We start from the raw sequence: 27,919 nt of genomic DNA, 5'->3' as shown, positions 1-27,919 counted from the left end.
CTCTCCAACAAGTCCATATTATTCTTGTACTGGGAAGCCAAGAACTGGATCAGCAATCCAGGTGGGACCTCACCAGTGATCCCTCATAGTAACTTTAGCATATAAATCTTGTATTACTTCATTTTCAGGGTTTTACAGTAAATATCACTGGAAGCTTCCCTCATCAAACAAAGTCCCCACAAAAGAAAACACCATTTGAACAGCAGCTTTAAAACAAATTAACTACAGAAGACACAAAGACTGGGAAAGCAACCTCCAGAGAACCCTTCCAACCTCAATCATTCTGTGACTCTGGGAAATTCAGTGTTATCCCACATATTAAGCTAACCCATCAGATATCACTGAATTACAGGCCTGCAAGTAGGATTAAAAATAGGACCTTCTACTACCTTCACACTGCTGATAAAACAAAGTAAAGAGTTTTCAAACCAAAGCCACAATGCTCTAAAGGATTTTTTTGACTCTGCCAAGGTAAGAAGTCATTGTCATTACACAACAAAAACAAACCACAGACGAGCAAACACACCTAAAACTCACAAAACAAAACCACTAGAAATAAAACATAACAAGAAAAAAAAAAAAGATCAATTTCAGTAACTACTCAAAGGCAAGAGAAAGCACACATTAGTTCAGAAAAAAACACCATACTTACTCTGAAGTTTTTCAAGCTGATGGTGATCAAGAAAGAATGCATCCACCTGAATTTCCTTCTTCTTCTTTAAAACCATTTTAGCTGATTTAGAAATGCCTGCTCAAAAAACAAACAAAACAAAAAATCAAAACAACAGATCACGTGGTTTTAAAAACATAATTACAAACATTTCCTACAATAATGGTCTTTTTATTGTCCTACTGTCTCGAAATGTTTGTTGCATTATCTGTGCAATTTTTCTCAAGGAAATAGCTCTCTTTGATTATAACAACTTTAGCTATTTCCAGCATTTCATCCAAATTCACCCAAACTTCACTGTGCAAAATGGAAGCAATAGAAAAGGGGAATTGCTGTACACATGACACTGAGATTTCACTGCACTTGTTACATCGTTTGTGGCATGACCCTGGATCACCGCTTGGAAACATCATACAGAGGCGAGGAATTAATGCCACAAAACTTCCCTTGCTCAGTTTTGCTGTTCAAAACTCATTCAGCTTGTAATAACGTCAAGTAAGAACAGTGCAGCAAACCGAACAGCTCTGCTATTATGGATGTTACAAATAGCAAGTTCTTATTTGAGTGGCAATGGAGATTTAATATGTGCTACAGCGTCACCGAAGCGCGTTATCATGGAACACCTGAGGTCGGAAGGAGCCTTTGGAGCCCATCTGGACCAACCTCCTGCTAAAGCGGGGCCACCTGGAGCCAGCTAGCCAGGCCCAAGCCCAGGTGTCCTTCCAATGTTTCCAGGGATGGAAACTCCGCAGGAGCTTCTCCGGCCCAGCTGTGCCAGTGCTCGGCCACCTTCACTCCCCACCTGGCGCTTCCGATGGCCTCAGAGACCCGCCGTGTTTCAGTCTGTACCCACGGCCCCTGCCCCGCCACCGAGCACCACGGAATGGAGCCTGGCGGTATCTTGTCCGCGCCTCCTCTGCACACAGCGATGAGCTCTGGGAAGCTCTCCAGATCCCCTCTCCCGCCCCACCTGTGGGCCCATCGCGGCCGCCCCCCGGCGCCTCCGGCCGCTCAGATCAGACAGGAGCCGGCCCGCCCGGCCTCAGAGGTGGCGGCGGCCGGACCCCGCTGCTGCTCCGTGCCCTCCCCGCCCGAACAGCCCCGCGCCCAGCGCGGCACCGAGCGCTCCGAATGACCCCGGGCCAGGCCGGGCCACGCCGCCCCCGGCACCCGCCTGGGGCCTCCCTCGCCCCGGCGGCAGCGCGGGCGCGGAGCACGGCGGCGGCGCCTGGGAAAGCGGCTGCACACAGAGCGCCACAGCAGCAGCAGGCAGGAAAAGCACCGAGGGCACGCCGCCCACCCCTTACCCCAGCGGACCCTCACCCGCGGCGCCGCGTCCCTTCCCGGTGCCCGCTCCCCGCTCCCCGCCCCACCACGTGCCGGCCGCCGCCAACCGCGGCGCGCCCCGCCCCCGGCCCGGCCCGGCCCGGCCCGGCCCCGCAGCCGCGCCGCCTCACGCCGGGAGCGCTCGGAGCGGCCGGGGTGTCGTTGCTCCCTGCGGTACCGCGCGGCCGGGCTGCAGCGACTGCCGCCTTTCCTTGGTGGCAAATCCTTGTGCTAACTCAAAGATGAACCTGCGTGAGCCTCCGAGTCACAGAATCGATGGTGGTGGAAAATCGCTCTGAGGTCATCGCGTCCAGCCCGTGACCGAACGCCGCCATGTAAACAGACCCACGGCACCGAGCGCCACGTCCGGTCTTTCCTTAAACGCCTCCAGCGACTCCACCACCCCCTGAGCAGCCCATCCCAATGTCTAATCTCCCTTTCTCTGAATTAATTTTTCCTAATGTCCAACCTAAACCTCCCGGTACTGCTTAAGGCTGTGTCCTCTTGTCCTATCTTTAGTTGCCTGGGAGAAGGGGCCGACACTCACCTGGCTACAACCTCCTTTCAGGCAGTTGTAGAGACTGAAAGTGCCATCCTTGAGTCTCCCTTTCCTCCTGGGTAAACAACCTTGTACCCCTCAGCAGCTCCTCCTAGGATGTGTGCTCCAGACCCTTCACCAGTTCCACTGCCCTTCTCTGGACTCACTCCCGATACACTGGACTTTGTAAGACACAGCTGTCTTACCTTATTTTAAATGTATTCTCAACTGTGGAAAAAATTGGTGGTGACTTTGATGTATCCCATGATGGCCTTAGCTTGTGTTTCTTGCCATGCAGTTACTCTCCCTCCTCAGGTCCTGAATGTCCTCAGCAGATTTAAAGGCATGCTGTGTCTTTCAGAGCCTCATCTGTCAGGTGCCCTTGCTGCACACAGTGGCTGCTTGGCTTCCCTGCAGAGCCAACTACATTTCAGAGCCAGAGGAAGCAAATGCTATTTTGCATCCAATGCAAATCAAGCTGTTCTAGTCACAAACCCTCTATCTAAGGAGCAGAAAGAGACTTGACTACACACTTCACAAAAATCCAATAAACTTAATTTGAAAAGCATACTCCATTTGTTTCTTCATAACCATACCTCTTGATCCTTTCCAACAGTCCCTAATTTGCCACCACTTCCACATTTTTTAAAATTGTAAAATTATGAACCAAACCCAGCTATTTTTTTATATAAGCATTTACACATTAGTAAATTTTCAAGTATCTGAAGGGAGCCTACTAGAAAGATGGAGGTAGACTATTTACAAGAGCATCTAGTAAGGGGACAAGGGGAAATGGATTCAAAGTAGAAGAGAATAGGTTTAGATTAGATGTTAGGAAGAAATTCTTCTCTGTGAGGGTGGAAAGGCTCTATAACAGGTTGCCCAGAGAAGCTGTGGATGCCCCATCTATGGAAGTGTTCAAGGAGACGTTGGATGGGGCTCTGATCAACCTGGTCTAGTGGAAGGTGTCTCGCTGCCCACGGCAGGGGGAGTGGAACAAGATGACCTTTAAGGTCCCTTCCTACCCAAACCATTCTATAATTTTATGATTTTTAGCCAGAAATTTTTTTTTTAAGTTTTCAACACCTATGTTCTGTGCCTTTCACAATCCTCCCAGGTCCCAAGAATATAATGTATATATTAAGCCCATCATTTGCAAGTGACAGATTATCAAATGGGGACAGCCTTTCCCAAGTCTGTGAGTTGTATCTAGCAAAGATACAACTTTTTCACTCAGGGAGAAAATGGTTATTGCAAAAGTGACTACTGTAAAAGGGCACCTCAACATAGCAGTCATGCTTCCATAAAGATTTAAGAGCGGCAATGTCTAGGTAAGGAAAAAGTGGAAAATATAACAAAACCCATTCCTTGCCAATTGACTTTCACCCAACAGTAATTTTCTTAACAATCTAAAGCAGGCCATTAGGGTATGCTCAGGACTTCCAGCAAACTTCTGGATCCCTCTTTAGAACTAAAGGTTCACTGTGCCTTCTGACTTCTGACATGGTAATGGCCAAAGGAATTGAGAAAAGGTTTAACCACATGAAAACATATAAAGAAAGTAATTTGAGTTTTTCACTGTTAGTTCATTGAATTTTCCCTGTTTTGCATTCAGCCATTTCAAGGAAACTGACACAGTTATTTGGCACTACCTGTCCCAGTGACCTACTCTAAATGCTGGATTATCTTCAGCTCAAAGAGAGACTGGATGCTCTTAAGAGATTTAACCTTCCAGACAAATCAGACAATTATCCTCATCCTCACTTAGTGCAAGCAAAGTCTCCAGCTCCTTCAGCCCAGTTCAGTACCTACATATTTTACATTCACTGTGATTCTTTTTCTAAAGACTGGGCAGTTTCAGGAAACCTTTCCAAAGTTCCAGCGTTGTGTATTCCACCTCATTTTCTGTGACACTATTTCCAGTAACTTTCTCCTTTCCAGAAGAGCTTTGCTCTCCCCAAGTTTTTCCAGTTAGGAGAAACATCAGTGCCAGGGAGCTGTCAGGTAACACCCAAAGAATCCACATTTCCTAGTGCAAGGAAAGCAAAGAGGCATCTAGAGGAATGAAATGATAACATGCAACACCCACACACGTCAATTGCTCTGTTCTCTAAGAGCACCAAGTTTGCAGTACTCAAAACACCTTACTCAGAACTAGCTCACACACCGGTGCTCACCAGGCAGGGCTTATGAGGCTTAACTACCTTAGAAAGGTAACTCACACTGTTTTCATAATATCTGATCTGCTGGTAAGGAGCAACAGACCTCTGAATCACCGATGCTGTGGCGGTACTGTGCTCTGCTGTGTGCCACAAATCTTGCCAGAGACCAAAAAAGCCTCATAGCATTAAACATTGCTAGGTAGAGAATAAAAATCAAGCAAGAGAACATCACTATGTTGCTGCATAAATACACCTACACCTCAAACACTGCGTGCAGAACATGGTAGGACTGCCACAGGTGTGAGGTAGGATATGAGGGATGGCCAAAGGTAGTGCGGGGCATCTTACTGTGAAACCCTTAAAGTAAATTAGTAACTTCACTCTGAAAGAGAAAATGGAATATGACAGAAATTTCTAAGAACATTTTTCATTGTCTCTGCGAAAATGTAGGGGCCTCAAATGAAACAAGGAGATGACGCCTAAAACCAAATGAATCATTTAAACCATGGAGATCACCATCTTAGGACATTTTCGATCTTGAAAATGATGTTTATTCAAAAGCATCTGGACTGAATCACAAGAGAAAAAATAAAAAACAAAACAAAAAAAAAACCCACCAAGAAAAGTTTCAAATGACAAAACTTCTGGCTCACAAAGTCCCTGAACCTCTAGTGACTGGGACAGGATTCTGCAGTAATGACACTTCCCTGGGCACTGTCTGAGGACAGCAATCAAGTGAGTGGGCACCGGACTGGCTGACCAGGTACAGCCATTTTCACTGGAATGTCTCAATATATTTCTGCAAATCAGCAGAAGGCTTTTTTCCTAAGCACTGGGCTTATGTTCACAAACTTTACACTTTTGATAAATCAACATCCACCAGTGAAAAATTCTCCTCAAAAGAAATAATCTAACCCACATGCAGAAACTTTAATGTTTAAGCTGTACATTCTAGCTCTCTTGAGCTATGCCTGTGCCAGTAAGTAGAATATTTTATAATTTATGTTTCTTTCAAATGGACATGATTATATGATCATTTGAAAACTCTCAGAAACTGATTATTTAGAGCAATATAGAATTTTGCCACTCTGTGGCGCCAGATAATTAAAAAGAGGCTGAGCTTTTAAAGGGAAGCCATGGATCTTCTCATAAATGGTAGTTTTCCTAAGTTAAAAAAGCCCTTAGTAGTAAGTGAAGTAACTCCAGATTCTTCCATCCAAAGGCACCAAAGCACAAATACTAGAGGTTATTTAGATAAAATGCCACTTTTCTGTCACTGAAAGACAAGTCATTGCCTTGAAAAAGCAACACTTTAAGTCATCTCGTAATAATAGTAATTGAACAGGAATGATCTTTCTCCCTTCCTCTCCTCCACTTAAATGATACCTTAAAAGTTTTCTGTCAAGAAAGATACTTTTAAATTAATTTGACTGTTGCCTGAAAATGATCAATCTATTTATATCACAGTTTTGTAATTGCAACTAGTGTAAAAAATGGGAATCTTTTTCTCTATTGCAAATCTCAAATATATATGCCACCTTTTCAAAGAATCCACACAAAAATGAACTTACAGAAGATGCTGTATGATCTAAGATTTATGAATCACAAGATGTTTCCTGGCATATGTGTCCAACTGTAGACACACAAACCAATCTGAAATACGTAAACTTAAATGGTTTCAATATTTATCTATGTGAGAAAAGACCAGAAAAAGTTCTTTTTGTCATGAAGTGGTAAGGTCCTGGTCCAGCACGTCAGAATGACATTCTACATACGCAGAAAAGTCTCATAAACCCAAAATTTTACATTCTAGTTGCAGATTTGATGACAACTTGATCGTCTCTGGAATGAAGCTGGTGGCATTTTTTGGATTGGCTTTCACACCCTAGAGTAGATGTTTTGCAATACAATGTTCATAATACTTTTTAACAAATGAGGTTATTGTTTAACAAGACAACCAGGAACTTAGAACTTACTTTCTTGCATTAAGTCAATCACAGACAGTAAAAAATCTGCAACATCTTCAGCCCATGTGGAGGCTAACATTTAAAATTCACATTACAGAGAGAAATATTTTTAATGTTCTGACTTTGGTTCACTTCTGAAGCTAACTTCTGCAGCTTCTGGAGCCAGCTAACAAATGATCACTCCCAAGTGCAAACACCTTGCAGTTTGTTTCTACAATGTACTGTGTTTCTGTTTTTTGCCTTTCTCCACATATTTTCAGGAATGTGTGCAGATTTATTACTGCTTGTATGTACCTTCCATCAACAACAACAGTAAGAAGGAAGAACTCTCTTCCTGAATCTGTGCTTACATGTACAATAGTTTTCTGTGTCGTTGCCTGGAAGATTTATGGCTTTGCCCCTTGCTTTCTATTTACAAAATGAAGTTGTATTTTGTATTTTTGTATTTCGTTCTATGCATCCCAGTTGTTCTACCTTGTAATGCTATTCCCTTCAGGAATGGAATACAGATTCTAGCCACCTCTACATCACAGCTAAGGGCAGTTTAGAGAAAATCCTGAATATCCCTATTCCTTCTTCTGTATCAGTATCGAGAGCTCCATCACTGCAGGGCATTTTTATTACTTAGAGGGCAGTGAAAAAGTCAATCCAGCAGACAAACTGCAAGAAACCCTCGTGGGGCGAGCAGGCTTTGCTCTCCCTCTTGCGGTCCGAGCCCGTCATTCCCGCAGCCTCCCCAGCTCTGTCTCTCTGGATTCAAAGGCTTGGGAGTATCCCGAGGGAGCGAGCGGGTCGCTATTCGAGGAAACGATACGGACAAAGTTTTCATTGAACGCCAACGCGAAATCATTTTGTATAGCTCTCGTTAGGAACCAGATGATGACTTTTATTCTTTTGGCTAAATCTTGTAACCCAAAGAAAGGGTTTTTTCACCTCATGTGTTTTTAATGCAGCCAACACTCTAGGCAGGAGGTATCGGGTGGAACACAATGCACTCCTTGCTAAAAACCAAGCGTGTTTTTAACACTCTTTACAACGACCAATGTTTAAAAAATACACGAAGCACTTAGGAAAGTACCAGCAAATGAAACTGTTTCAGTGAAGTTGTTTGGATACTCTAAGGTCAAGCGGGTGGAAAATTGGAGCCTGTACTGAACTGAATAGGAAAAAATGAAATTGTGTGTATAACCAGATGGGGAATATTTGAGCTTCTAAGACCTGGGTTTGGTTTTGGTTTTTTTTCCAAGAGAAAAAAACTGCACTTTAAATGACTCACAGATGTGAACAAGCAGTTTACTCTGCACACCTACATTATAAATAACCCTCAGAGGAATGGTGCAGTGTGGTTTGTTTATGCACCAGAAGAGTCTGTGAAAAAATTTGCCTCCATAAATCATAATCCAAACAAAATAGAATCCTTAAATCTGAGTCCAAACGAATGTGTATAAGGAAGATTCCTCTACGTGCCAGGCTAACCCACTAATTACTTCTTCCAGATACTTTGTAATACTTCAGTCAGTCTTCTAGAAGAGCCAGAGACGGCTGGTTGCCCGAGATGTACTCTCAGCTCTTCTCAGCCGGAGGGGACCAAGGGCCTGCTGCCAGCACGACTCAGCAGCACATGCACCTGCTGCTTTATCCCGGCTGGAACTCAAATACAAGCGGGTTGTTACCTATGGGATAGGGCAGCTCAGCGACACCCATTTAGACCATAATATCCCCAGAATTGCCCCGGAGACCGCACGGTTCCAACCCTCCGGTATGTACTTGACAAATGACCTTTCACAAGACGTGTAACTTCAATTACAGTGAGCTCCAATGCTGGAGCCGAGGAACTGCAGAGCAAGCGGAATGCTTCTTCCTAACATCGTCTCCGAAACGAAGAGGAAAAATTCCTAGTTCACAAAGGAACTTTATAAACGGCGATAGGAAATGGGCAGGCCGTCTCTTCCTGGGACCCCTCCGCCAGCCTTGCCCTCGAAGCCCTCCAGCCGGGTTCCATCGTCGGGGCCGGAGCACGCCGGGGGCGGCGGCGGCTCTGGGAGCGCATCCCGCGGGCAGCGCCAGCCCGGGACGGGCCCCGGCCCCCGGAGCTCATCCCGCCGGCAGCGCCAGCCCGGGACGGGCCCCGGCTGCGGGCCGCTGCTCCCGCCGGCTGCCGGGGCCGCAGGGCCGCGCAAGCCCCGCCCGGGCCCCGCCGGGGGCGGCCCCGCTGCTCAGTGGCCGCCCGGGCCGTCGCTCAGGCGGCCGCGCCGCTCGCCCGGGGATGGTGGGGCGGGCGCCGAGGGGCGCGGGCAGCGCCCACAGCCCGGACGGCGCCCGGCGCGGCGAGCCACGGCCGGCCAGGTCTGAGCTCCCTTTCCTTGCCCCCTTCCCTCCCTTCGCGAGCGGGCAGCGCCCGGGCCGGCCCGGCCCTTCCCGGCGGGGTCGGTGCCGGCGGCGGGGCGCGGTGGGACAGCCCGGGCGCGGTGCTCCCGGTGACACCGACGGGCGGCGGGTGGCGGAGGGTGATGCTGGGTCACATCACCGCGGGGTGTCGGGTCACGGCAGGACTCCGCGCTGTCCCCAGGCGGTGTCCCCGCGGGGGACTGGCGTGCCTGAGGTCCCGTAAGGTCCCGTTAGGTCCAGGCTCCTCTCGTCCCGTTGGCGGTGCCGCTGCCGCATCCCTGCCGTCCTCCCGAATATAGAAGAGCGAGGAGAACACAACTCCCAAACAAACATGCAAAACTACGATATTTTTGAGATACCTACATGGCTAGCTTTCAGAATTTCAAGAAATTAAATTGGGACGTAGTGTGGTGTCACACTGCGAATTAAAAGTTGCTGTCATCGGGAAGAGGACATTAAATGATCTTGCGTGCTTTAATCTTGTTTGCTGCACGCATTTGACACTGGGCAGCCGAGCAGGCAGCAATGAGCTGGGAGGGGACAGCCTGGCCCTGAAATCGGGGTTTGTTGGGGTCTGCGCCCGCGGCTGGAGCGGGCAAGCACTGACGGACTGCATCACTTGATGGGAACAACCTCATCAATACCTAGGAAGCAGCAGAAAAAGCATTCCTACATTAGATTTTGAAGGAAGTTTTAAATAGCGCAGGCAACAGTCTGTTTGAGCAGAGAATTATGCAAAATGAGTCAAATGGAAAATAAAGTTAGCAGTGTTTGGAGGCGAGTAAGGGCCTTGGCCAGCAACAAACCTGAGAATGACTTCCTTGATTCCTACACAGGTCCACTTTGTGTCTCATCATTTCCCTTCTCCAGTCCAATCTTTATGGCACCAAAAATATTTATAAGTGCTGAGTTTGGGTGAAAAGATGGAAGAAATGGACTTGAAATTCAAGAGGTATGGTCCAAATACATTTAGGCCAGTAAATATTTCAGGATGGTGAAGGGAATCCACTATGTACTGCATAAACCCACGCCTGTTGAAACAGAAGAACTTTCCAAACTTTCTCCAGCAGAGAAAGGACATCCAGAATATATGGACAGAATATGAAGTGTTTGGTTAAACACTGCATTTTGTTAAAAATAGAGGAAAACACTGACAATGTGATAAAGAATATGTAATTTTTTTTAACATGCTTCAAAAAGGTAGAACATTGTTCCCTCCCTCCTGAAATGTATTTTGATAATTTCCAAGCAGACAGCAAAGAAAAGGAAATTATATCAATCCCTTTGGGGAGAATGTGACATTCTGACTTCTTGAAGCCTAGAAAGAGGTTTATAAACTTAAAAAATGAAAAAGACAAATTTAATCTTTCCAGACTTGTCAAACTTGTCTCAATTAATTTTTGATGACATAATTAGAACTTAAGGCTTTAATGTGTGCTTTTTTAGTTTACTTCTCAAAAGATTTAACATTTAAAGTCTCAGGGGAAGCGGAGGGCTTTGCGGTGGGAACGGGAGCAGGAAGAAGGGGCGGGCTCCGTGTAGGTTTGAGTGCTGATTCAGAGTACTCTATTAAGCCAAGAGAAGATGAACTCATTTTTATCCTCCCTTGGGGAATCAGACAAGAAACAGGAAGTCATTGATTCTAAGTAAGATCATTCACTCTCCAAGTGTAAACAGTGTGTTATGTGTCTGTAAATATTTCCAGAACCCACTGGCTTGTTGGAAAATACAAAGTAAATTATTACAATTTCTAGCAAAAATCCTGCAATAAAAAGAGTTATTTTCAATCTTTTTATCCATAATGTTTTGCAGTAGAATATTAATGAGTTTGGACATTGGGAAACTACTTGGCTGGACACACTGTTCACTGCCAGAAATCCATCTACTCAAATGTTTTGTCTGTTGAAAGACAAACATTTTTAACTCCACCCTGTAATATTGCACCCTATCAAAAAGCAAAAATTCTTTTATTACTTGACCCGTTTGTGTTTTCACAGCCACAAACACTGAAAAATCCCACTGTTAACCAGATGTTGGCCTCATCCATTTCTGTTTTATGTAGCTGCAATTAGTTAAAAAGGAAAAACTTAAAATATCCTAAATAGTCTAATAACATGTTGCCACTCCTCATTACTTAGGAGACCAGAATTCAGATAAATCTGCAGCTGAAAATACTTCTCCCCTCCAAAATAGGAGATGCTGCTGCTTGGCAGTGCCACCTTCCTCCCTTGAACAGGGGGATTCTGGACAAGCAGAGAGGATCGTGGATTAGGGACAGGACAACAGTGAGCAGCTTGCTTCCCTGACAGTCCAGGGAATTTTCTGCTAAGCTTAAAAGGAGAATGGGAAAAAACACCGGAGGTGTCTTGGTCACTAAGGAGGACTGCAGTTGAAATGCTTGTGTTTAGAATGTGGGTGTTGTAGGATCAGCTTAGGAAACTATTTTAATAAGGTACTTACATCCTAGTGATTCCTTGGGGATTCCTGAGTGGGAGATTCCTGAAAAAGGATAGTTGTAACCTCTGGCTTAGCAGTTTGAATCCCAACCTGCAGGACCAAAGGAAGAAAAAGCAAAAAATAGAGCAGCTAATTCAGACAAGTGATTGTAGCAAAATGTTACAAACCACAGGTTTTCTTTCCTAGTTTTCCTTCTAAATTAAGGTATGAAATGAAAGAAACAAGGAGTCTAGGGTATGAGAAAGGAAAGAAAGTTTTGAGCCGGGTTTTTCACCTGTTTTAGTAAAAATGAATTTGAGAGTTATATGAGACATGGGAATTTAGAAGAGAAATAGAAATGACTGTAGCAAAGAAAAGTGAAGGACTTCAATCTGTCTTGTGGTGCTTTTCCTTTTTTCTTCCTGTTGTCAAAAATAACAGAGAAGATCAATTCATGGGTGTTTGATCTCCAGCTGAGGAGTTTCATGTGGGGCTGCCTCTTCCCATGCAGGGAGGAAGGGAAGTGCTTGAAGCTGGGCTTCTGCAGGCCTGGGATAGTCATGGGAGAGGGGCTCTCTGTGGAGTCACTCACTCATCCATGCTAACTGTGTCAGGATTTGCAGTGTGGAGATCTGTATTAGCCTTAATCTTCCTCCATCAGCCTCCTTCATCACACTGAAAACAGTGGCTACTTGCCTTTCCTCACCCATGTCCCACTGTTGAGGTGACAAAATGAATGCAGTATAACATCATGACTTGTAGTTTTTTCTTTGTTGTGATCTTCCAGTGGCCTTCCACTGAATGGGCTTTTTTTACATGTTTATTATTTTTGAGATAAATTGGATACTTAGGAGCTATTCAGGCTTTATTTTCAAAGCCAAACCTAAGTGTCCAGAACACTGCAAAGGCCAGGTCTTTACTTAGCAAGGGAATTTTGGACTGAATGGTTACATTCAGCCATCCACTTACTTTATTAATCTGTCTACAAATACTTGGAATACAACAGAGCCCAGTCCTTCTGCTTACACACAGATGATTTTCTTGGCTTCTCAGACTCAAACCATGATGAGCCAGCTCTCATCCTGAATAATTTTTCCAGAAATGCTTGTCCAGAAGGGCACTGAGGCTAATTTCCAGAAGGCATGAGCAGTTAAATGTGGATAAAAGCACAGAGTTGAGACTGAAACATGTCTCAACAAGGATGTCCTGAGATCTGAAACAGCTAATGCAAAAAGTTTGTTTTTCATGTGGGGGGTCCATTAGAGACCATTTGCTCACCCACCTTCACATTTGGAATCAGAAACTTCCATCTTGTTAAGGATATTGACTTTTAAAGGAAATTTGATTAAGCAGAATTTTAAAGGACTTTTAAAAGAGTGGTCTGCCAAACATTTAACTTGCAAAAAACCAAATATGCTGCTAACTCACAGGCAGTTACATCTATATAAAACATTTGCTAAGCAAAAGCTCAGTTCCCTGCAAGACTCTCCTGAGTAAGAAAGGTTAAATGCAGTAACTGAAGATTAAAATGTGAGATGTGTCTCTGCTTATCAAGGAAAAATAATTGCAGCCATAGCATAATTGAAGAAATTAAAATACAATAAACCTAAATATTATCAACATAGATTTCAGAACTTGATAGCTATGATAAGGGCCTCAGAAAACTAACATACTTTTACCATGTTTTATGAGACTGTACTTGTGTAAAATTTGGGGGCATTCTTGAGATTTATATACAATAGGTTAGTATGCATCTTAAAATAAAGTCAGACATTAAATACAGACTGAATTTGACATGGGGATTTTTTCCCTTTCTTTTTCCAGCATAAATATGGCTGAACTTTCAGAGCCAGAAGGTACTGTAAACTGGAAGGAAAGATGTTTAACTTTGGAGTCACAGTTAATGAAATTTCGTCTCCAGGCAAGCAAGATCAGAGAACTGTTAGCAGAAAAGGTAGGTCTCATGGGATGAATTTTAATGATGTAGAAATTATTTTATTTTATTATGGGGGTTGATCACAAGTCATGGTTTGGGATTACAAGTACTGAGATTTTTTCAGAAGGGGAAAAATAGCTTTTTACAAGAAAATATATGGAAACTATGTATGTTTTAATGCTGTGAAAGAATTTTACACATCAGAATTGCCAGCAAGAAATGTTCATTTTCAAGTAAGAGCACACTGGCAACTCTCCTGCAGAAAAAAATATGTATCCAGTAATCACTTCTACAACACTGAATAAGATTTAACACATTTATTAAGTATTTGAGATGTGATTTAAGACACAGAAATGATCACAGAGAAAATCCAGAAGTATTAAGTTCCCCAGTATTCTTTAATGTATCATATAATTTACCAGACTTCATTTTCTTATAAGAAGACATCTCCAACATGGCTCATCATCTGAGTCTCTGGTTCCAGAAAGTTGAAAAGTATTGTATCATTTAATTTGAAAAATATTGTTTAAATATTTACTTTATTTTTCAGTGGAGAAACATTTCACTTGGCATATTCAAATACGTGTATCCCAACAGTCAGTTTTCATTGAGCCCATATCTGAAATATAAAATCCCCACCATTTTATTTACCTAATATTATTTTGACAGAACAAGGCAATTAAAAGAGTACAAGAGACAAAAGATCTTAGAGATTTATTGTAACTATGTCATCATTAAGACTCACTTCAGTGAATTTCTAATTAAAATGTTTTATTTTAGAAACTATTTTATAACCTAAATTTTCTATCAATTGCTCCCCCTAAAGAAAAATAAAATTCAGATAACCTGATAGTATGTAAGTGAAAATGCTTTTATTTTTCACATGTGAGTTAATTGTTCTTCTTTGTGCATTTATGCATTGCCCCTTTGAAGCCATAAATACATTTAATCTTCACATTTAGTCCTCTGTGAATCATTCCCACTTTGCTATGTTTTGGTGGGCAAGAGCTAAATAGTATTAAAGCAGGAAGAAACAGATATTTTTGTATTTACCAAGAACTCTGGATGATGTACAAAGTTCCAGATGTGTTCCAGTCCTTTCCTAATAATGCTTAACGTTGTTTTCCTTGACAGCTAAATTAAAATTAACAATTGAGAATGTTTCCATGGAGATACCAATCCTAATTCCAGGATCTTACTCAAAGTCCTTTAGATCCCTATGTGTCATCTATTATTTTATTGATTGTCCACTAAATCTTGCTTGTCAGAAGGCTTCCCTTATTCTGAATAACAAAATACCAGCAAAAACTTTGCCACTTCCCAGCTCAGTGTCCGTTACCTGAGTCAACGTCTCCCTTGAACAGCAGTGAGCCCTCAAGAGATCTCAGCAGATCCCCTGACAGCTGCTGGTCACTGCAGCAAGTAACCAATAATGTCCTGTTTTTATTCAGCCCTTTTTGTAATTCATGAGGGACATTCTCTCCTAACCAATGGGTTTTTATTTCCTCGAAACACTTGGCAAAATTCAAATAGTTATAATAACCACACCCTCCCTATCTTCAGCTTTGGTGATCCCCTCAAACTTCATTAGCTTTGTAAGCCAGCACCTCTCTTTTTAAGGGCCACTTTAACTTTTTCTTTACCTATAATACTTATCCTCAATGCACCCTAATTTTGCTGTTACATTTTCTACTAATTTACTTACTGCAGACATCAGACTTACAGATCAAGAGTTGGTTCAACTATGTCATCCAGTTCTTAATGAATAAAATTTGGCAATTTATTACTATTCATTTCATCTATTCATGGCCTTATTTGTTCTATGAAGGCACTCAACTTCAATTTAAGATGGAAAAAAAATGGAATAAAGAAATATAGTATTTTCTGCATTAGACATATTTTCATTAAGTAGGCATGAAAATTTACAGCAGTATAAAACAAGTTCTAATAAAATACTTTTTTCATAATACCAAATTCCACTGAAGTTGTATACTTACAGTTAGTACTCCAAATAGTTCTGCTTTGGCATAACTGAAAATATTGCTGTTAGAAAACAGTGTGGTTGAAAGCTCTTAATTTTCTCCTAATCCTGCAACTTTTCTGTATAGCAAATTCTTATTGAAGAGGTATTGAAGAATATTAGGTTTGGGAAGAATAACAAACCATGCAAAAGCCATCCTTTGAAATTTTATTTAAGAATTAAATAAAAAAAAAGTTGAAAAAGGAAAACTACCTGTGCCTTTCATTTCTTTCAAAGCTCAGAGATGAGCAAGTTATTATCATCAGTCTTGGGAGAGAATATCCATCCAAGAGTACAAGCCTGGCTGCTGTAACACTCAGCAGATCAGGGGATGCTCACACAGTCAGAGCTGTTAGATCAGGACTATCTGTTCTGTCTCTTTACCCCATCTGGATCACTGCATTTTGGAATGGAAAGTGACCAAACACCAGACATGACTTTCCTGGCAACCTCCTAGCAGCCATTACTACCAAGTTTTATGCAGCTGCTGCTGATTGTAGTTTTGGCAACCAAAAAGTTAAGATTCATGAACAGTACTTCACAAAATTATATAAGTTTTAAGAAAGATTTTAGAAATTCGAATGCTTGCTATTTGACTTTTCACTTTGTTAATTTACAGTTTGCATTTACAGGCTCTTAACTGCTAGAAATACCCTCTTAAATTAATAGCAATGTATGCATAATCATATAATTTCAAATATCACCACAAAAAACCCAAACAAATAAAACAAGATTGATAAAACCACAACTCTTCAGCACTGTGCTCAAAATAAAGTATTTAAAGGCAAATTTGGCTCTCATCTGTGAGAAATAAGACTCTGAAATAGATAAAAAACTTCAGAACTTACGTTACTGCCCTCTTGTTTTAGTTTGCCTTACCCGTCTCAGAAATTTTAGAAAAAGCAAAGTGATTACAGGAGTTACATGAGAGAAACATTTTCTGATGAAGACCACAGGTCCAACAAGTACTCAGCTGGGAAAATTCGACATAATACTCTCCAGAGCAGAGCATTAGCAGACTTCATGAAAAATGATCTTTCTCCTTACTGTGCCATTTTGACTTTTTAATATGAATCTTTCACTGGAATTAATATTAAACTGGAATTCAGTTGGGACAGGCATCAAAGTTTGGTCACAGCTAAATAAAATTTGATCATATTCATCTGCAAATTTAGACATTTGGCACAATTCAAAAGCAACCATTTTCAAAATGGGTAATAAAATATTTGCATGTATTTCTTAGCTGGTTTCATTTGCCAATAACTCAGTAGTTATTTTTTCACATGTTTTAATTTTTGAAATTATACTGCCAGCTCTCAGTATTGATTAAAGGAAAGATAAACTCCCGCTAGTTTGAAATTGAACTGCATGGGATTGTTACTCAAAAATATATTTGGGAAATAGGAAAGGGAGTAATGAAGACCCAATTGGCCAGTAGTTGACAGACATCCTGATACTAATGACAAAATAATAATGCAGCTGATATCAGGCTTTATAGGTACTTTCTGGATGTGTTACTCATTATAGAATGAAACACATTGGCAAATGTGTCAGAAATAATTCTCACCCTTACTTTGATTAGCACAGGCCTTTATTTGTGGTTTTGTTTACAATCATCTCTACTCTATGAAATGTGTACTGAAACATTGAACAATAGCAGCAGACAGTGTTCCACTTCAAAGCAGCAACAAAATCACAGCACTGTGGTGTGACAGACATAAAACCCTGTGGGTATTATACTATGTAATTGTTGTAGAAAACAGAGTAAGAATGATACTGTGACAAAAACAGGGAGTCTGTGCAGGAAGATAAGAGAAATGGATTGGTGGTAATTCTCCAGCCTTGCTTCTCTGCCTGTGTTTGAGAGGTATCTCTGCAAGACAGTATCAGGGAAAGGAGTTAACATCCTATCACCCCATGTGTATGATTTGCCAGAAACTGCCATTGGGTTCTTCCTCTTATACTTGTTGTATAATTTAGTCTAGAATCAGATTTAAATAAGGGATGTCTTGAATCTAGCCATTTCCAATAATTGTGAGCTGTGTGAGCCCATAAATGTATTCAGGCTGGATTAACTGAAATACTTTTCTTATACACGAGAAATCAAATACCTTTGCAAAGTTATTTTATTTAATAACACCTCCGTAAATAAATGAAGAATTAACATGAGAAGTCTGGAGTATATTATTCTAACAGAAGTGTTGTGATTCAGAAAACAAACTATTGACTGTGTTCTGTAAATTTAGGAAGTAGTCATCCTTGAAACTCAGCTGAGGAGTTTGAGAAATTTGCATTGTAAATGTGTTGCAGCAGTACAGCTGCCAGAGCTTTAATTTTTTTTTTTTTTGAACTTGAGGAGAAGAGAGAGAAGCAAGGGAAGATACAGCATTTTCAGAAAACTTAATCCATTCCCTGTTGTTTGTTTTTAATATTTTTTCATTTTGCCAAGTAAAGTCTATATTTATAAATCTAACATGCAAAGAAAGAAACCTTGTTGAAGTTTGAAGCAGAAGCTGCTGCTGTTAGTGGGAGAGGTCTTTACAGGAATTTAAGGAATGATGTTAGAAAGTATCCTAGTAAGCCAAATTTAGGATGGCTGTGAAACAGAGCTTTAAGCAGAAACCTGTATTTTAATGCAGCTTGAGTCTTACATATGTGGAGAGTTTACAAAAACCCCTTTGTTAAGTAAAAAATTACATGTTTCTACTGCAAGTTTAGCTTCCAGCTGGTATTTCAAGTCACAGGAAAAGTTGGTGACCTTCATTCTTTTCCCAGTAAGTGCATTTTTTACCTACAATATGCATGCAACATAAGGTATAAAGTTGACGTTCTTCCTACCACTAAAAAATCATTTTAGTAGGGGAACTACATAGCTGTGTTAAATTCCCACTTGGGCAGCCTCCACTGAATTTCATCAGACCCCATAAGGACTGAGTGTGGCACTAACCCAACTGCTGTGTTATGGGCTGTCCAGTAATTCTCAAGTTTCCTATGAATGTCTCCAAGTTTGTTTCCTGCAGTGTTGAGGGTCATTAAGTTATGCTTTAAGTGGTTTTCAACAAATATAATTGATTATGAGGGAGAATTCTTTTCATATGTTTGTTGTTTTAACCTTCCACTTGGATATTCTCTGTATACATGCTCAGCTAGCAATGAGTGTGTACATCACAAATGTGATATTATTTATGCTTTCTGAACAGATTATGAAAATTGAATGATAATCAATTTTTAGACTAAGTACTATTTTCAGTATATTCCAAAGCTTAAAGCATTTTGGACTTTGTCTTACAAACCAACAGCTAAATCCATGTCCCACTGTATTTTTTATTCCTTTCACAGTCCTATTTATGGCATGTCATTTGACATTTGAAAATTAAGCAGATGCAGTCTGTTTTGTTATCTCTGGCATGGCAATTTCATGTTTAATGTTTTTGGAGGAAAAGTCAGTAACTCATTGGACTTACGCAGTGATTGCCAATATAAAAATCATAAAAAAGCACAATGTGTATTTCCATTTGCAATCAAAGGATTATGAAGAGTAAAGGGGAGCAGAATACAATTGAACAAAAATTACTCAGATGAAGGTTATTTTTCAGTATTTAGTTGTCTTTAAAAATTCTTCTCATCGTGAGGAATAATACAGTTGCAGTTAGGAAGGTACAAATAGGAGAAAGCAGGGAGAGTTAAGGAGAATAAAAGTTTATATGAATAGAGTAGTAGGTTTGTTTACACTTTTTTAATACCTACCTTATAGTTTCATTATTATTCCTTGTCTGTTATTAAGTTTATGCTATGCCTTTTTAAAATGGTGGAGCTTTTTCTTGTTTTGTAGTTTTTGTACATCTTAAGATGACATTCTTTCTAAGGAGGTTGCAAATGGAAAAAAAAAAAGAGAACTCAGGAAGCAATAAATTAGTTGTTCTTGTAGAGGCATGGCTGGGTAATGGCATGAAGAGCACAGCCTTGGCTGTGAGGCCAGAGGATTAATATCTCCTGTCTGGCAGTATTCACTTCTGTCCCAGCCCACCTAACATGGGGAAGTCGATGGAAGTTGTGGAAACTGCAATAGTGGGTCTTTAGCCAATCTAATACTTGTTTAGCATTTCACTTATAGGATCTACAAAATTTTGTTCCTCATTTTTGATGGTGAGAACTCTTTTTGCTCATTCAATTTTCATTTCCCTGAGAGTGTACCTTCTTGCTTTAAATACCTGTTATGTTGCCTTTTAAGTGCAACATGCTGCCATATATATATTTCTGGAATCTCTTGCTCCTTTACCATGGGTTTCCAAAGTGTCCTATACACTTCAATGGCATGAATAAACTCAGTTTCAGTCAAGTTTTCATTTTTTGGAAATGTTGGCTGTGAGTGGTACCTTTGTTTCCCAAGCCATCACCTCTCAGGCAGTGCCACATCCTGGTTCAGGAGGACGCTCGTGTTTCAGCTCTAATCAGAAGCCACAGTTCAGGGAGGCACAGGTAGCAGGATTTGCTCAATTGCAGTACATCATCAGTACAAAACAAAGCAGATGAACATATTTTTGAAATATGTTTGTTTTTTTCATGTGAAGCACTAAAATTTTCCTTGCCTGCTGAAGGGCTTTGGTACCTTCTTCCCTCTCGCTGAACAATATCTTCACTCCTTTGAAGATTTTGAGTGCTCTGATAATGTCTGTGCTAAGAGTGGCCATCTACCTAATTTGTCTCTGCAATTTAACTATCAGGATAAGATCTGAGTTGGGAAAGATGACTACCAGAAAGAGGGAATTTCCTAGTGTTTTACCAGGCTTAGGAAAGTTCTGTGACTGACACTGGGAAAAGCACAGTTACTGAGCCAGCATTACATGCTGCTCAATCGTCCCTCACTACACTGCCTCCTCAAATCCCACTGCTGAATTTAACTTTTTAAATCTGTATGTTTGCTGGCAGCTGTCCTAGATTATGAATTCTGGAAAAGTTCCCTCTCTGGGCTTTTCTGTTTTATATTTTTAAGTTATATAATTTCCCAAAGAAATAATGAATTTTACTACAATGAACTCAACTGAGATGTGAAAGATTTTTTTTTTCATATGTACTTTTCACTCAATTAATGACCACCAGAAAACCTTTTGTGCTAAATAATTCTTAAAGTCATGTGTAAGTATTGAAAAGAACTTGAAAGAAGTAAAATAACTCAGTAGTCTAATCAAGGAGAGCAATAGAAATTTTGAGCCTGTGTTTCTTTCATTTTGGAAACTGAGCAAATAGAGACATAATTTTTGGAGGTTTCATTTTGTTCTAAGGAAAGGCTTTTGTGCTAAGCACAGTTCAAAGGAATAAGCTGAATTGCTAAAAAGGAGAAGAAAGAGAGGCTTGCAATTAAGAAGTGACTTTTGCCTACCTAGGAGAGCAGTGCCAGAAATTCTGCAGTTAGAAGTGAACAGGATTGCAGTTCTGCACATGCAGATTGTAGAACTGCTGGTCATCTGCAGAAGTGGTTGTGTCTGTTTGGGTGTGTGCACATGTGTCTGCACACATAGATGCAACTTCGACATCAAAGAATCAAATTGTTTTTACACTTTCTACATTTGTGTGACAAAATAAAAAGGAATTGGTTAGATGGCAAATTTGCAGATGAAAGTTTGAGCATGCTTTGTTCATGAGAAGAATTGTAGCCTTTTACCTGTTAATTGGTATTAAAAATGAAGAAGATAGGAGAAGAAAAAGCATGGGTGAGTGCTGAAAACTGCCAGGTTGTGAGCCTAAGCTGTGTTGTAGTAATCACAACCTAGGCGAGCATTCAGGTGAGATCTGAGGGAAATACAAGGCTGTAGTTTTCTGAATTTAATCCACATGACTAATTCTTTATATGATTTTTTTTCATGTAGGAAACAATAACAAACCATAAAATTTCATATGCAGTACATGCTTGGTCTGTAAGTAGCATAAGGAACATTTAAGTCCCATTGAGACTTACCCTTTAGTCTTAACCCTTTTGGGGAGATCTGTGACAAAAAGATTAGGTTCAGAAAGCAGTTCGTCATTTTGAGGATTAAAAAACTGAGTAATACTGTTATAGGTTTCATATTGTTCTAGGGAAAAGCCATTGTGCCAAAATACCAATTTTTCACTGAAGGCATATTTAATTTTATAAATGCAGGTGAGTCTGAAGTGTCATTTCCTAGGTTATATAACAAAATGGATTTCTGCTAATAAGTTAAATGCAATGCTGGTAAATCAAAGATAAATCTGTCTAATTATTGTGTTCCCTTAGGGATAAAAAAATCAGTCAATAAAGAACAAAGTATTTCTTCCCCAAGGAAGAAATGTGCTCATTCCTTCTTTGCAAATTATCTTCTTGTTTATTTTTCTTGTGAAATGTTAGTATATGTATTTTAAATCTCTTTTCTTTAGTTGTTTTCTCTATATGGCTTAATTAGGTCATATTTAAAGTTTGTTGTAGCTTATAAAGATCTACCACTGCCCTTATAGAGAATGCATAATACATCCAAGAGAAATGTCAAGGCAGAAGGAATAATGTTGGAAAATATGGATGGAACATACCTAGTCAGGTTTTTAATACATGAGTAACAGAACTAGGAGGAATGTTACTGTATTTTCCTGAGCTGAACCCCTAGAAGAGAGAGCTTTTTGGAAAAGGAGTCATGCTTCTAGAGCAGTTTTACCATTACTTTTAACTAAAAAATATGTGCAAGGCTTTATATGATTGGGCACAGCATGTTGAAAAACATGCAAACTGGTTGTCATCAAAGCCATTCAGAAGCAGATTACTTGCTTTTAAGAAGTACTAACTTTTCTTCTGGAAATGCAGAGATTTGTTGAAATATTTGGTCTAAACATAGGAATATAGAATAAAAAGAGGAAATCTTGGTTAGAGGTAGTAGCTGGCAGGCATAATCTTCAAACCATTTATAAATTTAACAAGCATCAAACACACACAAAAAAACTCTCCAGATCTTTTGTCTTCATAGCTTCTATTAGAAGGCACTTCTAAAATCTTTTTTACTCAATGTGAAAAGTGTGTTCTAGTTGCCAGGCTCTGTGCATATCTACTGGCACCTCTGAAAGACAGTTGGAGGTAGGTTTATTCCTCAATTCCTTCTCCTATTTATTTATAGAAGCAACAATATACCCATGTCTCTGGTTTTGGTAAGTCCTATGTGATCTGAGAACTGGTAGTTCACTGTATCTAAAAATGGGCAGATTTACTGCTTTTTTTTTTTGCTTTTTTTTTTTTTTTTTTTTTTTTTTTATACTGGGGAACATTATTTTTCAGCCACAGATAGTTTGGGCTTTTTTTTCAGATGATGAAGATTTGAAAGGTTGAAGTGCAAGGAAAACAACAGACTCTAAACATATCATTTGAAAATCACTAGAAGTTCTGCATTTCATCAACAGACAAACTGTTCATAAACATTAGCTTTTAACTTATTTTTCCTTTTTAAAAACTTAGACTTATTATCAACATGTTTGGAAAGGCATACAGAGGAGTGATGCTTTCTTTTTGTTCATAATTGGTTGTATTTTTTCCTATATGTATTTCAAAAAATCTATGTGATACAACTGTATTGTTTATAATATTAAAAACTAGGAGACATTATATCATACACTGATTATAATGTGAATTTCAAACATGAATGGGATAAATTATGTTGAATATTGACTTGGGTAAAAAATAGGAGTTTGATCCTATACATCACAAACATTTTTCAGATTTCAAAAAGAAACTAATTACAACAGTTTTCATTTTTAAAACAAAATGTTCCCTTTAAAATTGTTAAAAAGCTATTTCACGTAATAAGAAAGTTATAATTTTAATGCTGTAATTTCTCTCTAATACACACTTCAGGAATAATGATCTCTACACATATGTACAGAAATGAAAGTATATACACACATATATGCATACAAAAGGCATATTTTTGAAATTTGTGAGTGATGACTTTTGAGTTTATACCCTTTGCTGATTTAATGTAATATGTGCTTTACTCAAATGAAAATTTCTTTACTTGCACAAAAAACATTTCTGAACACAGCCAAGAAACTTCCAGGTGACCCTTGAAAAGGAATCACTTTATGATTTGCCTTTGTATTGTACAAAATTCCCAGTGACTGTGTGTTGTACTTCAATGTCCAGACCTCCAAGGCAGTACACCTCTGGTTTTATTGCTGCCATGTTTCTTCAAAGCATTCACTATTTATTCACATGTGGCATTTCTCTGTTCATTGTTTGAACAAAAATAGCTCAATTTGATGAGTGTCAGATGTAGAGTAGTTATTTCCTTACTAAGTTTAAAACCAAATCTGTTTCTAACAATAGAAAGTATTTTCTATAATTCATTAATTGATGCAGCATGCACTAATCTGTTTTCTGGAAATTGTAAGAGGATTTTTCACATTAAGATGGAAGGAGAAAGTGCAGATTAAAGTAGCATCTGTTCTTCTGTACCTGTGTTCTTTAGTCAACATGCATCTATATTTTGTATATTTAAGACTGTAAAATAAAAAACAGCATAGATTATGACAGGACATCTCTGAATTCTTACTGAATTTGCACCAATGCAATGTGGGTGACAAGAACAATTCCTTACAAGAGGTGTGTTGAACTGGGGCATTATTTCAAGTTACCTTATTTAGAGCATGATAGAAAATTAAGCTTAAACATATATCACATGCCAAATGTTATCAATAACATGATGGCCCTCCGTGTTTCTCCTGGGAAGTCAACTTTATGTCAGCTGATCCTATACAGACTGTAGTTCATTTGAGCAATGTCTCACCTAACAGCTGATACAAAACATGATCTAGTGATGCTGGCAATTTGCTGAGGTGTATAGAGAAAGAAGTTGGTGGGGCAGAGGTCTGGTTCAACAGATCTTTCTTTTTTTCAAATGGAATTCTTTACAAAGTCGGAGTTGGTTGTCAGTATTCAGGATCCTGCCACAGCTGAGAGTTCTGTGTCTGACATTTGCCTCTGATTGTGGATATGGCTGCTGTTACCTGCCACATCCATCCTCAGGTTAAGGAATTTTTTCTTAAATTTTTATTTGAGGATCTTTAGCTATCAATTCATGGTCTGAAATGGCCTTCATAGTCTTTGGATACAGAGGATTTAGTATAGCATTTTATTTTTGATGAGTTCAAAGCATGACTTAAACCATTAGCCATTCAACCAGCCTCACATTTCCCCCTTCTCTCAGTAATGCTGTGATCACTGTTGAGAAACTTGTCGTTCACTTACGAAGAAGGATTAAGGTTTTGTTTTTGAAGAAAAATTCTTCCCTTAGAAATGGTTCCAATCTTTTACCCAGCATGTTTGTTTGATAGCCTTCAGAGTATGCTATGGTAGTCATTTCTTCTGTTGAACTTCACAGGCTTATAAACAAGCAAACCAGTCAGAGTATAGATGTAAATTTAATTTTTTCAGGAAAAAACATCTGATGATTATTTACGCAAATGGGAAAACCATATTTTTAAAGTTTCATTATTGTTACAGTAGACCCTGCAAAACAAACCTATATAAACTCTAACTAATGGGAAAATCAGGACTCACTCAGTAATTATTATGTAGCACCAAAATTATTGAAATGCTGGCAAATTTAATTTTAACAGATGTGCTCATGTGTGGTAACCATGATATTTGATTTGACCATGATATTTGATAATGTTTGGTAGCCATGATATTTGATTGGTGATTTGCACCAATCCAGTGTGGGTGACAAGAAATTCCTTACAAGAGGTGTGTTGAACTGGGGCATTCAGCATGTCAAACTGCTGAATAACATAGATTGCTTTTTTTTTAATATGAGTCTCCTAAAAAAACCTGAAGACCCTGTAGAAATTTTGCAAATAAAATCTCACATTTATTTGTTGCCAGGAAGCTGATTGACATATCCATATTGTGAGACCACACAGGGATTCTCAGCACACCTTCTTGAAACCTTCATAGTTAACTACTGAAGAGGCAAAACCAGACTTTGTTCTTCCCTTTATAATCTTGGAATGATCTTTCACTTGGTGGTATTCTCTCAGCTTCTTTGGCTCCTGGCTTTATGTTCATCTTAGCAACAGCTTTATTCCAATCATATTCTTTGTCTCAGTAGTCTACATGAACATATTATTCTGTTCCTGGTTGTCACAGCTGGCCATTTGTCTCGTTGCAGGGAAGATTTGAGACTCTCAATATGAGTGTTCAGCTTCGTTTATTGAAGAGAGCATCAAACTTTTATACACAACAAGTAATAAGCTCATGAATATTCTGCAAGCCAAGTGACCTATTGGTCATGCTATACCATCGATTCTTCCTCATTCTTTCGGGCTTACATTCCCTTTTCTCACATCTCTCTATCTGCTTGTTATCATAACACAGTTTGGCTCCAAGGTCACGGTGCTTTTGCAGGTGTAGGGACCCAGATTAGCCATGGTCCTGTACTTTTCCAATTCTTGGTTAACTATTTTTCCAACACCTGGTCCTGTGCAACAGTGTGTGTTCCTGACAAGAAGTGCACTGTGCAGGGTCAGTGAACAGCCAGGGAAGGAGCCTTCAGTGCACGTTCTCCAGGATTCTCCAGGACTCCAGTGGTTGTGTAGAAGAGCAGCAGAACACTCAGAGATCACGAGATGCTGCTGGAGAGCCCAGCTGTTTGCAGCTTTAAGCCAAGTTGGAGCTGGTTGCGCTGCAGTGGCAGCTGGGTGTACTTGGCAAGCAACATTTTCAGGTTTTAATTGCATTTACTAAACCTGTCACATTGCTGATACTGCCTTACAGATGAAATGACCTTAACTTATGGAACATCAATTGCCAGTTGCTGCCATGCATTTCCAAATTGCCTGTGAAAGTTGATGAACAACTTGCTGCTCATCAGTGAATTTCACAATATAAATATCTGAAGTTTTCTGTCATAATATTATAATTTCTGTCATAATGTTAATAGTTTTCTGTCATAATATTAAGACTCAGAACATTATAGAGTATTAGTTCATTATTAGTACCTGCACTTCCACTGTGTTTAGCACAGTGCCTTTACTACAGTGAAATGTTAGCTGACCACATATTCAGCTATAATAACCAGAATAAATAACCACAATTTCTGAATCCCAACTCACTAAAAAATAAATGTCTGAAAAATTATATTAAAGTGAGTCTTGCAAACCAAATTTCTGTTTGAATGTAAAACTAAAAAGACAGATGGAAAGTAACCTTAGAATGAAAACTTACCTTAAAATGAAACTCAAAGTTAAAATCTTGACATGAGGTCATTTAAATATGAAATTAAATATGTGACCAGAGAGGAACAAAGAAGGCTAATCTCCCTGTCCATCTGGCAAATGGATGACTAGGAAGATCATATCCTTAGAACCGTTCTTGCAAAACAACTCACTGGAGACCTGACCATAACCATGTGGATTGTGAAATGTTTGTTGCTCTTGTATCATTGGTGTGTTGTGGTATTATTATAATGTAGACTTTGGGGTTTTGTATTGTATGAGAAAGTACTGGAAGGTGAGTCATAGTTGCTTTTTTTTCTGTTAGTTTTCCGTTTTTTTCTGAAAACTCATTTTCTCCATTTTTAGTTACTGATTGATAGAAAATGATGATTCTGTCCTTGTATGGATATGGTGCTAAAGGTTTCATGTGACTAGCAGCATAAGTGGGAAGAGAAAAAAAAGAGATGGAGAGTGAAAAAGAAACTGAAAGATGCCAGAAATTGAGTACAAACAAGATAGGATGAAACTGATTATTTTAAAACCATGCAGTAAATTGAAGAAGGAATAAATGGGTTCCATTTGCATTATTTGAATCATATGCTTTTCTTAGACCAATTTTCAAGCTGAATACTGAGTATGGCAATATTAATTATTTGATGAACTGAGGTCTTATCTAGATATTTCCTGAGAACCACTAAGCCCTTAAGTCGTGGAATATCTTATGAATTCTCAAGTGTTACTTCAAACCAGGGCTTACTTATTAAATAGGTCAGCAAAATCAGACTAAAGGGCTGTTAACAAAATGTAACAAAATGTAAACAAAGTATATCTTTCTGGCCTGTTCTGTATTGTTGGGAAAGCCTTCAAAATAAATGCTGTAAAATGCAGGGGTTTTCCAAGGCCCTGGGCAAAGACTGAGCCCATGATTCATCAGGCATGGCTGTAAAGTAAGAGATCAGGGTCTTCTCCTCTCAGAGGTGACCTGCCCTTCTCCACGGACACTGCTCTCTGTCTTCATCCACTGCTGCTGTGCAGCACCTGAGGACACCTGTCCCTTCTGCCACATCCTGCCTTCTTTTGTGCAACACTGGAGAAGTCTGGGACAGTCCTTGTAGTATATTTCTCCAAAACACTAAATTTGTCAACATCAGAAGGATTAGCAGCCACGTTCCCTCTACTCTTGCGTCTTTTGGAAGAACATGAGGAAAGTTTCAGGACTATTGTCAAAGGAATTTTTACTCTTGGTAGCAGGGGAGAAAAAGCAGTGT

At 39.8% G+C, this 27,919-nt stretch overlaps 2 protein-coding genes across 8 annotated transcripts in view; one reads left to right on the top strand and one right to left on the bottom strand.

Annotated features, from left to right (window-relative positions):
• The window catches only part of THADA (THADA armadillo repeat containing), a 153,049-nt gene extending 151,025 nt beyond the window's left edge, over positions 1 to 2,024 (bottom strand). The window contains exons 1-2 of the mRNA XM_063152087.1: positions 1,994 to 2,024; positions 653 to 748 (exon numbers count right to left, since the gene is read on the bottom strand). Of these exons, the coding sequence (XP_063008157.1) occupies positions 653 to 728 (76 nt within the window). The 5' untranslated portion in view covers positions 729 to 748; positions 1,994 to 2,024. The remainder of the gene's footprint in view (positions 1 to 652; positions 749 to 1,993) is intronic.
• Positions 2,025 to 8,972: 6,948 nt separating this feature from the next.
• The window catches only part of PLEKHH2 (pleckstrin homology, MyTH4 and FERM domain containing H2), a 56,093-nt gene continuing 37,146 nt past the window's right edge, over positions 8,973 to 27,919 (top strand). For 3 of the 7 annotated variants that reach the window (XM_063152082.1, XM_063152086.1, XM_063152080.1), the window contains exons 1-2: positions 9,655 to 10,003; positions 13,312 to 13,441. In XM_063152082.1, the coding sequence (XP_063008152.1) occupies positions 9,975 to 10,003; positions 13,312 to 13,441 (159 nt within the window). In that variant the 5' untranslated portion in view covers positions 9,655 to 9,974. Of the gene's footprint in view, positions 9,010 to 9,654; positions 10,004 to 13,311; positions 13,442 to 27,919 lie in introns of those variants that run through there. The other 4 variants (XM_063152081.1, XM_063152085.1, XM_063152079.1 and 1 more) reach the window with 4 other exon arrangements.

Source organism: Melospiza melodia, chromosome 3 (assembly GCF_035770615.1).
Source record: "Melospiza melodia melodia isolate bMelMel2 chromosome 3, bMelMel2.pri, whole genome shotgun sequence".
In the NCBI taxonomy this organism is placed as follows: Eukaryota; Metazoa; Chordata; class Aves; order Passeriformes; family Passerellidae; genus Melospiza; species Melospiza melodia.
This window is presented reverse-complemented; position numbering and strand designations above follow the sequence as displayed.